The sequence below is a fragment of the Gobius niger genome (assembly GCF_951799975.1).
Source record: "Gobius niger genome assembly, chromosome: 24".
Classification (NCBI taxonomy): Eukaryota; Metazoa; Chordata; class Actinopteri; order Gobiiformes; family Gobiidae; genus Gobius; species Gobius niger.
Genome location: NC_136875.1, coordinates 11,805,338 through 11,820,471, shown reverse-complemented (window position 1 = coordinate 11,820,471; position 15,134 = coordinate 11,805,338). Strand labels below are relative to the sequence as shown.

At 42.9% G+C, this 15,134-nt stretch overlaps 2 protein-coding genes across 2 annotated transcripts in view; both read left to right on the top strand.

Moving 5' to 3' along the window:
- Positions 1-12,634, top strand: part of LOC306982456 (protein MTSS 1-like) — a gene marked incomplete at its 3' end in the record, with an annotated part of 85,976 nt that extends 73,342 nt beyond the window's left edge. Inside the window, exons 7-15 of the mRNA XM_079582391.1 lie at positions 1,402-1,559; positions 3,776-3,883; positions 3,959-4,056; positions 4,125-4,203; positions 6,228-6,419; positions 6,936-7,073; positions 9,552-9,702; positions 9,832-9,858; positions 11,571-12,634. Of these exons, the coding sequence (XP_079438517.1) occupies positions 1,402-1,559; positions 3,776-3,883; positions 3,959-4,056; positions 4,125-4,203; positions 6,228-6,419; positions 6,936-7,073; positions 9,552-9,702; positions 9,832-9,858; positions 11,571-12,634 (2,015 nt within the window). The remainder of the gene's footprint in view (positions 1-1,401; positions 1,560-3,775; positions 3,884-3,958; positions 4,057-4,124; positions 4,204-6,227; positions 6,420-6,935; positions 7,074-9,551; positions 9,703-9,831; positions 9,859-11,570) is intronic.
- On the top strand, positions 11,402-13,262 carry LOC306982457 (uncharacterized protein; the record flags this gene model as incomplete). The annotated part of the gene is made up of 2 exons (XM_079582392.1): positions 11,402-11,414; positions 11,571-13,262. 2 exons carry the CDS (start codon positions 11,402-11,404, stop codon positions 12,632-12,634), a joined length of 1,077 nt encoding a protein of 358 aa, XP_079438518.1. The 3' UTR covers positions 12,635-13,262.
- Between the last annotated feature and the right edge of the window lie 1,872 nt (positions 13,263-15,134).

The following is a 15,134-nucleotide window of genomic DNA, read 5'->3' as shown; positions in this document are numbered from 1 at the left end:
CAATATCATGGTGATGTTTTCACGTATTGTCACCACTTTTTGACATTTTTCAGAGATAATAATTGGACATTAGTTCATATATGCCGATAGAGGAGACAATTAACTTTGTGACAGTTTTTGTTTCATGTGGATTCCTCCAGTCATGACTGAGATATGAGCCAAAAAACAGACATAAAAATATGCATTTTGTCAGTTACCACAGTTACCATAGTTACCGTCAGTTGACCTCCACCTCAATGTTAAACTATAGGCTCTTTAGAAAGTTGTGATGTCACGTGAACGCTACCTATTGTACATGTTTTTAGGAAGCCTACACAGACACGGGGAGAACATGCAAACTCCACACAGAAAGGCGGGAATCGAACCCAGGACCTTTTAGCTCTGAAGCACGAGCTCTAACCGCTGTGCTACCGAGCCGTGCATCTGTTCTTTCTCCAACCATGTGTGTAGAATTTTTGCTCATACGTACCTCATACATACCTTAATGGTCAGCAACAAAGTAAATTCACTTAAGTATTTGAGTAGTATTACTTTTAAAAAATGTATTTATTTACTTTATTTTGCAGGATGATACAATAGAGATACTTTTTTTTTTGACAATTCTGACAGTCTTTTAGTTTTTACAGTCAATAGAGGGCAATAATGATCAAGGATTCAGTCAGGCCAGCAGGGGGCAGCACTTGGACCAAACACTGCCACACAAATATGACTTTTAATTATAGATTTTATGATTATTAATGCGATTAATCTGTGGTTCCCACCTCTAGTTCTGCTTTTTTGGAGTAATATTTGACCAGTAGTGTCTGTACTTTTCTGAAGCAATGAAATCCAAGTTGTTTGACCGTGACTGAATATTGACACAAATAATCTGCCCTTCACAGATTGCCTCAGTGACAGATTTGCCTTTTAAGCCTTCCTGGGTCCTGGCCCCCACGTTGGGAACCACTGGATGATGCTTCCGTCTTTATCCAATCAGTGTGTTGATCGAGAATATAGAGTATGTGTTTGTTTCTATGGCAGGGTCTTGTCCTGTATGTCTCGAAAATGCGGAAATTCTCACAGATGGACCTAAGTTTAGTTAGGATTTGCAGATTTTATTAATTTGCAGTAAATCACGGAGAATTGTTTCACCCTTTTTTGTGTTATTATTAGCTTCAGCAGCCATGGAGACAGAGCAGAGGAGGTAGAGGTCAAACTAATGTGCGGTGTTAATGCCTGGTGCTGCACTGCCCTCTGCTGGTTGGTTTTGTCCACGACAGCTACAAGTTTCTTCTTTCACCAATATTACAAGTCACTTCCATTGTGTTTTTGTCTAAATTTGATGTCTGCAGTATTCTATTGGAGTAGCAGTAGTAGTCGTCTCCTGTCTGACCCCGGTGTGTGTGTTCTGGTGTGTTTCAGGTAAAGGCGAGGCTCGGGGGCAGCTGGACAGTGCCCTGCAGGACGTGAACGTTCGCTACGCCGTCCTGGAGGAGACGGAGAAGAGAGCCGTCTGCAAGGCGCTCATCGAAGAGCGCTCTCGATACTGCAGCTTCGTCACCATGCTGAAGCCTGTGCTGGTAAGATTCTGCAGCCGTGTCACGAAGAAGCTTCCACAGAAACTCAGACACGTTAAAGTCATTCACGAACGCAGAACGCAGTTAAAAGGATTATATTAACCTCTTACCACCCGCCAAAACCAAATCCATTCTCTCCTCTCGCCATTGTCATCATATGTGTTTTTGTCACTTTTTTGCTGCTCTTTTGTCACTTTTTTGCTGGATTTTTGTCTTTTTTTGCTGGATTTTTGTCATTTTTTTTGCTGGATTTTTGTCTTTTTTTGATGGATTTTTGTCTTTTTTTTTGATGGATTTTTGTCTTTTTTTGATGTATTTTTGTCTTTTTTTTTGCTGGATTTTTGTCTTTTTTTGATGGATTTTTGTCTTTTTTTTGCTGTTTTTTTGTCTTTTTTTTTGCTGTTTTTTTTGTCTTTTTTTGCTAGATTTTTGTCACAGATGCTTTTCCTTGCGTTGTTGCTGTGTTGTGTATCCTTTTTATGTTTTTTTATTCTTTTTTGTTGAGTTTTTCGTCACTTTTTTGTTGAGTTTTTGTCATTTTAATACTAAAAACTTTTGGCATTTTCTCAATGAGCCTCTTCTCGTCTCAGAAATGGTTTCTATTTCACAGACTGTTAAACTATTTCAGGGACGACCTTTTGAAGCTCATTTAGAGAATGCCAAGAATACAGGGTGGCAGTTTTATCCATCCATCCATTTTCTTCCGCTTTATCCGGGGTCCAGAATTTTGAATATAAAACACATTGAGTTATTTAACCCTTTTTTGTTTCCCCACATAATCCCATATGTTCATTCATAGTTTAATGAGAATCATACAATGTAAAAAGTGTTGAAAATAATCAAAAACTAGTGCATTAAAAGTGTTTCCTAATGTTTGACCGGTCCTATAGAAAACATTTTAAAAAAGGCAATAAAAATGTGAGAGAGTCTCGAACAAACATTCACTTTAAGTTTACTGCTTCAACATGTCCTCAAGCGATGCCACTTCAGCTTTATGTGATGACATTTTTTTTAAAGATACAATTTTCATACACCATCCAAGCCAAGCCAAGCGATTAATCATGAAAATAATCCGTAGATTAATCGCTTACCAAATAATCGTTAGTTGCAGCCCTAATGGCAACCACATGAGGACAAAGATCCGTTAAGATCTGTTTTGTAGGTCTTAGGCCAAAGAAGGCTTTAATCTGGCCTATAGGCTGTAAACTCCATTTGAGAAGCTTTTAGATTTAGGTAAAACTGAACTGTAGAAAATGCGCTTGGTTTAGGTGGTGGGTAAGAGGTTAAATTAAGGTCAAATAAATTAATAAGTAGATCCCTGTGCTCTTTAAAGGAACAGGCCACCATTTTTCCAAACTGAGGTAGGTAGGTAAGAACATATCTCAGTGTGGAAAAACGGTGGCCTGTTCCTTTAAAGAGGGGGTATTATGCTTTTTTCAATCACATAGCACCAGTCTATATCACACTACAATGATGACCAAACCTCCTGTTGGTCTGTAAATGCAGTAAATTAGAATAACTGCCTTGTATAAAATGTCTCTCTCAAAATGGCTGTAGTGACTGTCTTGAAATAGGCCTCTGTCTCTTTAAGAACCTCTGACCCTTTCCGACACGCCCCCTCCACACGCTGTCTGTGGCATCAGTGGGGAGGGGGTTCTGCTGAGGAGCAGTGGTTGGTTACTCGGCTGGTGACGAAAGCTCGGAGGCGTCTCCAGGAGGTGGGGGCGTTCCTAGGAGGACTCAGGCAAACCTATCCCTAAAATGGCCGCCATCAGAGTTTTCACAGATTACTCAGAAATACGTGAATGTGCCAAGGCAACACTTCAGGCATGTTTTTAATGAGGGAATGACATAATAACATGATGTAAAGCTTGAAAAAGTCGATTTTGCATAATACCCCCCCTTTAAAGGAGCAGGCCACCATTTTTCCAAACTCAGGTAGGTAAGAACATATCTCAGTATGGAAAAACGGCGGCCTGTTCCTTTAAGCTTCCAGGATACATGAGAAACTATAGGCGGAGTCCACTACAAAGCAGAACACACAAGCACATGTTAAACTTGTACCATTTTTGCTTGTGTGTTTTCAAAGATCACGAGTTCACACTGAGAAAGTGAATGTATAAATCATCAGGCTCATCCAGTTTACATAATCTGAATTTAGAAAACTTTCCCCCGCTCTCAAGCTCACAAACATACGATCTATATGTCTGTGTGTGTAGGACCATGAGATCAACATGCTGGGAGAGGTGACCCATCTGCAGACCATCCTGGAAGACCTGACCAACCTGACAGCTGAGCCTCACAAACTGCCTCCGGCCAGCGAGCAGGTGCCCACGCGCTCCCAAAACAAACATGTCCCAGCGTTATTCTGTGTCTCTAAGTGACTTCATGATCATCTGCAGGTGATTCTGGACCTGAAAGGCTCAGACTTTAACTACACATACCAGACTCCCCCGGCGTCTCCCAGCAGCTCGTTGTCCCGGAAGAGCAGCATCAGCAGGTAACGTTATTATTCACCACCCGAAAAAACGATGGGTATCTTTATTTGTGAACGTTTCCTTCCCTCAGTAATTACCAGTGCGGCTCCGTGAGGCACGTCCCGTCTCTGGACTCCATCAGCTGCACCGTGGACGGTCTCCACATCCAGGTAACGGAGCTTTAGTCTTCACTGCTGCTATCGGCCTTTTCTGCCTCTTTTACCCACAATATAAGTTTGACATTATTTTCTTTTGCAAAGCTTCTTCTTCTCTTGGTTTTAAATGTGTGGATTATTTAATTTCAGTTGCTTTATGCACAGAAGTAAAGCCATGTTTGATTTTCTTTCACCGTAAGATTTGTTTTTGCTTGGAATGACCATAATTTGGAGCTTTGTTTAAAGGCTGTGCACCTGATAATTGTATCGATACTTGTTATGGTAGTCCTTCAGGAAATACTGTACATTAATACATCTAATTGTAACATTTATTCTCAAGAACCTGCAGGAAAGTTGTTGTTTGCATTATTGATTATTGAGACAGTGGTCCTGAAAGTTGTGAAGAGTTTAATGCTTTGTTCCAACAGTAACTGGTGTTTTTCCCACTTGAAAATTCCAATTACGACCTCAGAGCGTTGCAGCTGAATTAGGGATGGGACGATAACCGGTTTCAATGGGTACCATGGTATTAAAATGCTGCGGTATCAGCACTGTGAGGATCTCCTATGTGATGGTATTAAAATGCTTGTTTTATATGGTATTTCTGCCCAAAAAAGGTCCCCACTCTTCCCTTCTACTCCTTCAACAGGCTGACGGCTGAGAGGGTCCCTCACCCTCTCGGCCGTCAGCCTGTTGAACACGGCCCGGAGGAGCAGCAGCAGAAGAGCACGCTAAAGTCACTGTCCACCTTTAATACGATCGCTGCCCCTGATATGAAGCTTTGTTTGGATCTGTGGTGCTAAAAGCTGCCAAGTGCGGCTGAGAAGCAGCTGTTTAGCGCTTTAGCTCGCATTTCGCTAGCCTGTTAGCCTTTTTGGTTTGGATTGTTCATCATCCGGTCCGTCGCTCATCAGCCGCGCTCGAGACAACACTGTTTTAGGAGGATTTTTCAGAAAACGCTTAGCCTTCTTTTGCCAAATGCCAAAGACGCACTGATTTTCATTTAGCTACTGCCGTAATCAAACCAATCAACCCAAACAATGATCTGATCATCCCATAGGCAGATAACATGGTTGTTTTTAACCCTCTAACCCTCTGAGAACCTTTACCTGACAGTTTGTTAGTCGGTCGATTATTAGACAAGCACTGAAGTTTGTTGAACGCTTGATGCGGGACGTTTTACTATTAGGATTATTTTTCCATATATAGATGAAAGCACAGACTACTTTTGTCAGCGATCAAGCAGCAAATTATAATGACAAGCCTGACTTTGGAAGTTTTTGGGCAGACATCGAATAGTGATTTTAGAGCATCAGCAAACTCCGTCTGTGTTTAAATATCCTTTTGTTTTAAGTGTTATTTGGGATAAGAAGTTACTAGTTTGTTCATAATTGTACATTATTGATTCTTAGCAGCATGTACAGGAAAGACATAACCAATTACAGATGTACCATAAACAAACCCTGTTTGTTGAATGCGGCCCAACTTCACCATGTACACCGTGATATCACGGTATGTTTTGTCACGGTTTTCATACCCTGGAAATGTCATACCGTCCCATCCCTAAGCTGAATAAACTCGTATTTAAACTAAACAGCTAATGCTATTACAGCCCATGATGATACACGATTATATTTTATGAAAGTTATTACATTTGATAAAGGTTTGTGTCGAGGGGCCTTAAAGGGACTATACGGAGTTTAAAAATGTTAAAACTAAGTATTTTCCTCCCCCTACATGTTCCAGCCATGTCCTCATGTGTAGAAGCTCAGACCTGTTCACCACAACTGCCTCTAAAATCCTGCACTGTCACTCAGAAAGGTGTTAATTCGGGTCTGAAGTGCCGTCATGCACGAGCTTCATATAGAAGCTGCAGTTACACGTATGACCTGAGGTGGCAGTAGTGAGTATAAAATGACTAACTTGCATCTAGCCCCTTTAAATCTTTCAAAGGCGTTTGGACTTTCTCCGACTCCTGCAGCCGCCGAACTCTCACCCAAGTGCCCTTCACAATAAAAGCCTGCGCTCTCCTCATGCAGCGACGCTCCGCCCCCTTCCTCCTGATTGGCTGCGAGTCGGCCCGCTCCCTCAGCGAGGGGAACTCCCCGTCTCGCCGCGGTCGCCACGGGAACGCCCGCCGCACCTACAGTTACCAGGGCGAGCGCCGCTGTGGCCGCGCCGCCTCGGGTTACCAGGGCGACCGCCGCCATAGCCGCAGGGACGTGGCCGCCGTGAGGAAACTTACCCATAATCCCCCACTGTCAAGTCACGTGACCTCATCTCATAGTGATGCGTTTGTTCAGAATCAAGGTTTTAAATGTGTTTATCTGCTTTCATTTCACCGGAACAAACTTTTCTTTTGTTACTTTTTTAATTATCATTTTGCACAATATTTGTACTTTTTATTGTTTATATTGCACTTTTTCTGTGTCATTTCCCTTGTAATGTGTGGATTTGAATGTTTTGTTGCTTCTGTTTGGTTTTGTCAAAGTCAAGTTCATATAAAAAAAAAGATTCTGAGTAAAATTATCAGTCAGAACAAAATTTAGTTAATCCACTTTTTTATTCTGGTGGTGAAAAAGTTTAAAAAGTGTTGATCTTGATAAACACAATTGAATATAAATCTCCATTGTGTTTGATAAACCAGCAAAAACAGCAATAACGTTTCAAAGATCCTGTGCCCGACGATTCAAAAGTTGGAAGTTCGTCCCGTCAGTTCTCGCGTCTGATTGGTCGTCTTCTTTCAGGACTCCATGGGTTCCACCAATCAGCTGTGTCCCTCCGGCGGCGGAGGCGTGGCCACAGAGAACGGCCTGCTGGCTCCGCCCCACATCGGATACAGCCACCCGGGAGAGAGGGCCCGCGCCATGTCGGCCTCCGGGAAGGTAATCCGCGACCAGTGGGTGCTTTGGCGTCAGTAAGCGCTCACGAGTCTCTTTAAACGGGCTGTATTTAGTTTTTTTTTTTTGATAAATCCAAAGCTGCCAGAGCTGCTCTTTCAGTGAGAGGGGGAGAAAGGCTGGTTCACATCATCAGAGTACAGTGGCTCTGTAAACTAGTGAAAATGTGCTTGGTTCAGATGGGGGTTTAGAGCCGAGCACATTTTCTCCAGTTTGGCTTTACCCCAGTCCAAAAGCTGTGAAAATAGCAACAAAACTGAGACGAAAACAATGACGGAAATGTGACAAAAAAGTGACAAAAAATGTATGAAAAAGTGGCAAAAATGTCACAAGAAATTGACAAGAAATTGACAAGAAATTGACAAAAAATTGACGAAAAAATTACAAATTGTGACAAAAAATGACCATAAAATGACCAAAAAATGACCAAAATGTAACAAAAAAATGACCAAAATTTGATAAAAAATTGACGAAAAATGACAAAAATGTGATAAAATTTTGACCAAAAAATTACAAAAAATGGACAAAAATGTGACAAAAAATGATGAAAAAATGATGAAAAAGTTACAAAAATGAGTAGAATACCCAAATGATGGAAAAAAAATCTGATGACGTGAGGGAAAAGATCCTCTCGGTTCAGGCGGGAGTTAAGAGGTTAACCTATATAACTCTTAAAAAACAAAGAAAAAACAATGGCTAAAACAAAAATGAATTAAATTTAGAACAAATAATGGCACCCTGGTAAAACAGCATGTATGCTACGACACCATAATAATAATATTAAAATATATATTTTATCTATATGCTCTGGCGACCCCCCAAATTTGTCTCGCGACCCCCTAGTGGGTCCCGACCCCCAGGTTGAGAACCACTGGTTTAGAGGTTTAAAAACAATAAATCAAACCAGTCGATCTGCTATGAAAAGTTCAGCGCTGGAGACTCTTTACTGTGGACACGCGTCAAACAAAAACAGGGAGGAGGAGTTTGGAGAGAACTAGATTTAGTCACATTAAAAACAACTGCAATATACATGACTGTTATTTAAAGTGACACATTAGACTACATTTTCACAGATACGTAGTTAACACAATTGCATTCTAGATTCAAGTTAAAATTTCCCCTAAATCTGTCAAAAAAAACAACCTTTTTATTCCGAAAAAAAGACAAAACACTTCCGCATTAGCCATGGAGACCGGAAGTGACGTAGAACAAAACTGAAAATCGTTAACGGTCGTTGAAATGCATTGATGATGATGATGATGATGAATAACCTTTTTCGGACCATAAACAAAACATAAAAACACAAACTCATACGAACTCAAAATACAACCTGCCATGATTGTGGCAGTTGTGAGCTCAGTTTCAGACGTGCAGCTCAATACATTTACATCTTAGTACAAACAATTTTGTTTTACCTTTTGCACCTTTGAGATTAGGCTGTCCGAAAAGGAGTGGGGGGAAGTAAACACTTATTTAGTCCCACCCCTTTTAAGTACTGTCAGTCTCTTTTCATATTTACTTTTTAGGCTTCCTTAAAACAGTAATTTGAGCACTGTGATCTAAATCAAGTTGTCATATACAGTGTGAATACTACCAGTCAACATCAGGTTTGCAACAGCTGAACATGAAAAGTCAGAGATTTTCTTCCGATACATACTTAGAGAATATCCATTCTTTGTATCGATATTTAAACTGTCTGATATTTGGACATCGTTTAAGGTCTACGTGTAATTTATTCCATATTTTAGGATTGAAGTCAATGGGATAATTTGTCCAAATAAACTGCAAACTGTGTCTCTCACACAAACATTTAGTGAACCACAACTATATCATCATGAACCTGGGACTAAATGTGACAGGCTGAGGACCAACGATAAGAACAAATGTGGAGCTCTGACATTTCAAAAGGTCTTGATGCTGATAACGCAAAGAAGCTAGCAGGCTAAAGCTAACTAGCCCGCCGGCTGCTCGCAGATTCATTCAGGATTTGCTTGTTTACGTCACACCACTTTTATGCTGTGCTTTGCATTAACGGTAGAAATGTAAAATGACAGTGGCTGATGATAAACTTGGCCTCTACACCGTGGCACAAAGTAGCCATTACCAAAGCTAACCACAAGAGACGACATCCACGCGGCGTACAAACGTGGTACAAAGGCTCACAAACACAAACCGATACATCCGATCAAGTCTGCAGAATGAAATCACACGTGGATCTGTGCCATAAACAGCAGGATTTGACTCTGGAAGTAAAAACTAGCACAATTTAGGTCGATAAGTATTGGAAATGTGGATTAAGGCTGACTAAATTTAGCTCGACAACATTACGCTATCGTCATAAAACACTATGCGTCAATGTAATATCGTTTTAGTCTTCGTTGACGTAATGAGATGTAATTTAGTAAATATCTGAGTGACGACCCCTCACTGAAAACCAATACTGGTGTTTTCTTTTGCCTGTAGTCGTGTTCGGCGCGTGAGCAGCTGGCGTTGACGCTGGGAGCTCTTCATTCGGACACTTCGAGGAGCAGCCGGGACTCGCTGCACTGCTCCAGCGGGTACAGCACCCAGACCACCACCCCGTCCTGCTCCGAGGACACCATCCACTCTCACGGTCAGTCTGTGACAGGAAGCACTGCCTCTCTGTGTTTTCTTTCTTTTCCAGTGTCTGTCTGAGATCGTCTCGTGTCTAACGTCTGTCCTCTCTCTTTTCTTCCGTCTTGAACATGTCTCCCTTGTTCAGTCTTGAAGAAACCTCCTCTTATCTATGGTATGTTTTTTTTAGAGCAACAGTAGGCATTCTTTTTGTGCTCTAGATGTAGATTTCACATTCATTTTTCCCATGGGCTTTTAGAAAATAGTCTTGTCAAGACCATGAAACACAGATTTGTGACCCATTACAGAAACGGAGGACACAACTCGGATTTGGGGCATTTTGAGTGAGACATAGTGTTGTCTCCAAGCTTTCCAATGATATGTAACACATGGAAGTCTGATAATATTTGGAGAATCTGTTAGCATTTGAAGCTAACCTCTCAGGATATCTCCAAGCAGCCATACCCGCTGTAAAATGTGCCATCAAAGGAAAAAAAAAAAGGTTTGCAAACAGGTAATATATGAATAAGTATCTCTTGCATCAATCAACTTCTCATTGAACCTACCTCTACAGCAACTAGCAGCACAATGACAACTAGCAACATTATCCCAACACACACACATGTGACCAGAGGGAAAGAAGAAGCACACACAGTCATTAGTGCCATGGACAATGACTACAATGACTATCCAATCACCTGAACACACCACATTAGCTTACAGCACAACAATGGCCACATCAAAAAGCAAACGGACACACGGCACAGCGACCACAAGCCAAAATAAACAAACTTTCGCTCACCCGTCTGGAATAACCTTTGCGCCCCTTCTGCTCAGCAAACTCGTGATCAAATCCATTTTCCTCGCTCAGTTATTTTCAATGTAGAGTTATGCAAATCTGCGCTACATCCTTCTGTCTTAAAACACGCTCCGAGTTGGCTCAGGAAACGTTATGGTCAGCAGGGGGCGCTGTGCATGTTCACAGCCAGGGCATCATCAGTCGCACTGGAAGAGTTAGCCTGGAAAAGTTCACTGGTTTCACGCAGAAAAACAAACCTCTGTAGTAGTATTCCATGTAGTAGTATTCCATGCAGTAGTATTCCATGTAGTGGTATTCAAGCGTTAGCATTCGGCTATTCAGAGCGTTAGCAACAGCAGCCGGCCTGCGTGAGACACACGGGGAAGCTTTGCATAATCATGAAGCCACACACACACAATGACACGCCCACGGACTGTTCACCATGAGATTTCACACTTTTAAATATACCAATACTGTTATCTAAAACATGGTGAGGCTTCTTCGTGATCTCAGCTAAAAGATTCTGCAAAAATCACAAATAAACTCTTCTTTCTCGATGTGTGGGAAACTGAGTCAGCCGACTTGTGTCCCTGGTTTTCGCAACGGGGCACATTTTCTCTTTTCATTTGGCTTTACCCAAATCTAAAAGCTTCCTAAAAAAAGAGCATCAATATAGCAACACAAACAAGGACAAAAGTACAAAAAATAAGTGATGAAAACAAGGTAAAAAATTGACGAAAATCCGACTAAAATGTGACGAAAGGAGCGACAACGCAACATAAAACTCACAGCTTTGCACGTCTTAGCTTTCAAATGAGGCCTATAGGCTGTGAGTCGAGAAGCTTTTAGATTTGGGTGAAACTGAACTGGAGAAAATGCGCTCGGTTGAGGCTAAATAGGTCAATAGTCTGTGGGAATAATGAATGGAAAATGTACTTCCCAAAAGTTTTTTCAGGTCTTACATCGTTTCTACTGTGGTGAATTTTCAACTTTGTCCCTTTTTATAAAAAATAGCCTAGAAACCTTTCCCTCTGAGTTTGTGTTTGTCTAAATCTAATCTCCCGCCCTGTGTTTCCTCTCTCTCTCAGTCGACTACGAGTCCATCTCGCTTCACGGCGACGCCGACTCGCTCTCCCTTCACCAACTGCACCACGGCTTCAGCCAATCCGACTTCGACAAATCCTCCACCATCCCGCGCAACTCCGACCTGGGCGTCCAGTTCCGGAAGTTCGCCCAGTCCAAGCGCCCGTCCTCCACCGTGAGCCTGCTGGCCGACGGCGAGATGATCGGCGGCTCGCACACGGCCACCATCCGCCGAAAACCCTCGTCCAAACCGGTGTTCCGCCGGGGCACCATCAGCGGGGGGGTGCCCATCCCGATATCCACGCCGCAGGTCCCGCTAAAGGCTCAGCTCAGCGACGAGAACCTACCCGGCGCCCCCCCTGGTGGCGTTTTAGGGCACAGCAAGCTCTGCACTTCGACGCAGAGCCTGAGCGCGTTATCGCACAGCCACTCCTCCGCCAACGTCTCGCCGTACTACCAGCTCATCCCGGGGCACATGCCGATCCCGGTGCCCGTCCCGACCATCCCGGAAAACCACCAAGCCAAGCAGCAGCAGCAGCAGCAGCAGATGGCGAAGCAGCTCCACACGAACCAGGTGTACGCGCAGCCGAAGCGCCCGCCGCACGTCCAGCAGAAGCCGCCGCTGCCGCATCACCTGCAGCAGCAGCAGCAGCAGCAACACCCGCAGCAGGTTTACTATCAGGAACCCGCGTACCCAAACGATATCCCGAAACACCCGGGGATGCCCGCCCCGCAGCCGCCGCAGATCGACGCCTTCCCCGGCCTGTCGCAGCAGCAGCAGCGGCAGCAGATGTACCACCACCAGAACCACCACCAGAACCAGACTCTGCCCGCGTCGCTGTCCCGGGGGGGCTCCGTTTCAGGCCAGGTCCCGCAACCGTCGCCGCAGCAACAACAACCGTTACCGCAGCAACAACCATCCAATCAAGACCTCGAGGACGAAACGCAGGCGTCCCAACCCGGCTCCATGGTCTCTATGCTCCGTCAGGTCAAGCTGCGGCGGACTGTGACCGACGATAGGTCCGCCCCCATGCTGCCGCCGCCGCCAACGCCGACCAATCACAAGTGAGCGTCTCTGTTTCACCCGGGGGCCTCGCTTTCCCCGGTCGAACTTTTTGAACTACCAAAAAAAAAAAGAAGAAGAAGAAGAAAAACCCCCAGAAAGAAACAGTGGTGTGCTTTATTTCAATTGCCTTTATGTTTCTGAGAGTATTTTATTTCCAACGAGTCTCTGTTGACGAACTGTTTAATTATTGCTGTTTCTCCGTTGTTGCTTCTTACGTCGCGGGTGGGGAGTTATTTAAAATGTGCACAAAATCACTCGCCGCGTTTATGTTTTTAAATTTTTTGTGACTTTTTAGGCTCGAGCGTTTTAAGCTAGCATCAGTTCTGGCAATGTTTCTATGCGTTGTTGTTGTTTTTTCTTCAAAGTTCCTTTTGCGTGGGAGGAGTCAAAAGGTGGGTGATTTTGTCCATAATTTATTTTTTTTGTCAATCGCTGTTCAAAGCTGGGCGTGTTTGGTTTTGTGTAGATGCAGGTCCCAGGCGGGTGGGGTTTAGTCTCCACTGTGGTTGAACCATGTTTTTGTGGAGGATTTATTTTCTTTTTTTTCTTTTTCACTATAGCTTTACTGTAACGGTACGAGAAACGCCTTTTCCACCAAAGAAAACCATCAGATCCGTGTCATACCTACGTCAACGTCAGCCAAACTTGAGCCCTTCCTAGAATCTTTAGCCCTTCAAGATACTTTAACTCAAATACATGTTAAAGTATTTGGCGAGACACGGCAAGTGAATACATTAGCCTACCCCAACTAACTCCGACATCGCTCCCCCCGACAGACTCCAAACTTTCCAGTCTTGGACTATTTTTAAGGGTTTTTTTCAGAGGGATTTTGGACGATCCAATTCCCAGCCTGATTTATTGAGCTTTGAACCCAAAAAACCAAGGCAGAATTTGAGTTTTTACAGATTTTACAGCTCATTTAGAAGCTAAACAAGATCCAAAATAAAACAATACATTCAAATCTTGTTCTATCCATTATCTAGATGTTGCTGCTGAAAATATTGCAGTTTTTATGCGTAAAGTATTTTATTTTTTTCCTCATATTTATATCAGTGATCTACAGCCAAAGTTTCAAATTCATATTTTATTTTTTCCTAACCCTTTATCATTATCCTCTTATAAGATAAAGTTTAGTGGCCATTTCATGTGTGTCCAACCCATAAAAAGCAGAGGCTGAACTGAATTTGACTTAGCATTTTAGACACTTTCAGGCGCTAATTTGTATCTAAAGTATAATATCAGAAGGTTTGTACATTCATAACTGATTTCTAACCTTTGACCTCATCTGCATTGTTCATAATTTGCGATGATTGATGTCTAATGCTAACCGTTAGCATTAGCCGTTAGCAGCTAATGGCTGATGCGAACTGTTAGCATTAGCCGTTAGCAGCTATCAGCTATAGGAAAAACACACTTAACAGGCTAACAGACTCTGCTCTCGTTTTTATTTCTATGGTTTAGAATCTCCAGTTTTGAGGGCGGCCATTTTGAGTTCTCCCTCACTCACCGGCCACTTCATTAGGTACGCCTTACTGTTACGTATCTACAATCTACTTTGACCAATTCTTCCGTAATCCAAAGAATCACCATCAAACTGCCAGTGACCGCTACCAGGGCTAAGCTAGGGCTAAGCTAGCTCTACGTACGGTCAGAACAACGTGGATTAAACCGCTGCCTTCTCCTTTTCCGAAGCCTCCGTGTACGAAACCAAGGAGAGGAACCCGGCGTTCCGGATCTCAGGACTAAACCGGGCGTACCTAACGAAGTGGCCGCGTGATCTTCGTGGTTGATGATTTGGTGGAAAAGGCGGCGCCGCTTGTAATTTGCCACTTAGATGTAAAGACTGAATCCCAGAATATATAAATGTATATCGGAACAAAACGGTTTAGACTCGTTTCCTTAGACTTGTTACTGTGTGTTGTACATAAGAAGAAGAAAAAAAACAGGTAGACTCGACAGATACGATCACAAATAGTTATAAACGTAATAAATTATATCTCTATATCGACTTTGGGTTGAAAGTAAACTGGCGGGACCACTGGGCGTTGGCATAGCCGGCTATGGACAGACGGTTTTAGTGGTTTTCCCCGATATATTTCCCAACGTCACTAGCAATAAACACATCACATCCATTCGGCGAAGTCTGAACGCTCTGAGTTTATCAACGCTTGGGACTGGCACCGATAGTTCTCTGGGTTTGGGATCGCTGGATTATGTCGTTTGAATGTAAAAGAAAACGTGGCTTCCCGAATGTTTTTGATTTTAAGTGTCATACCATTTTCCACCACCAGGGAGCAGTGGGTGATGTTTCACTTCAGGAAGCGACTTTAGAGCAAAGGAGGATCTGACAAAATGTACTTTTTTTTAGAGCTTTCCACCATGTTGCTGATTTTTCCTCATCAAAAGCAAACCTTTAGTTCAGTTTGGAGTCAAATTTGAAACTGCAGGTAGAAAGCAATTTAAATACGGCAGCACGATGGGGACAAACCTTCCTCGTTGTGAG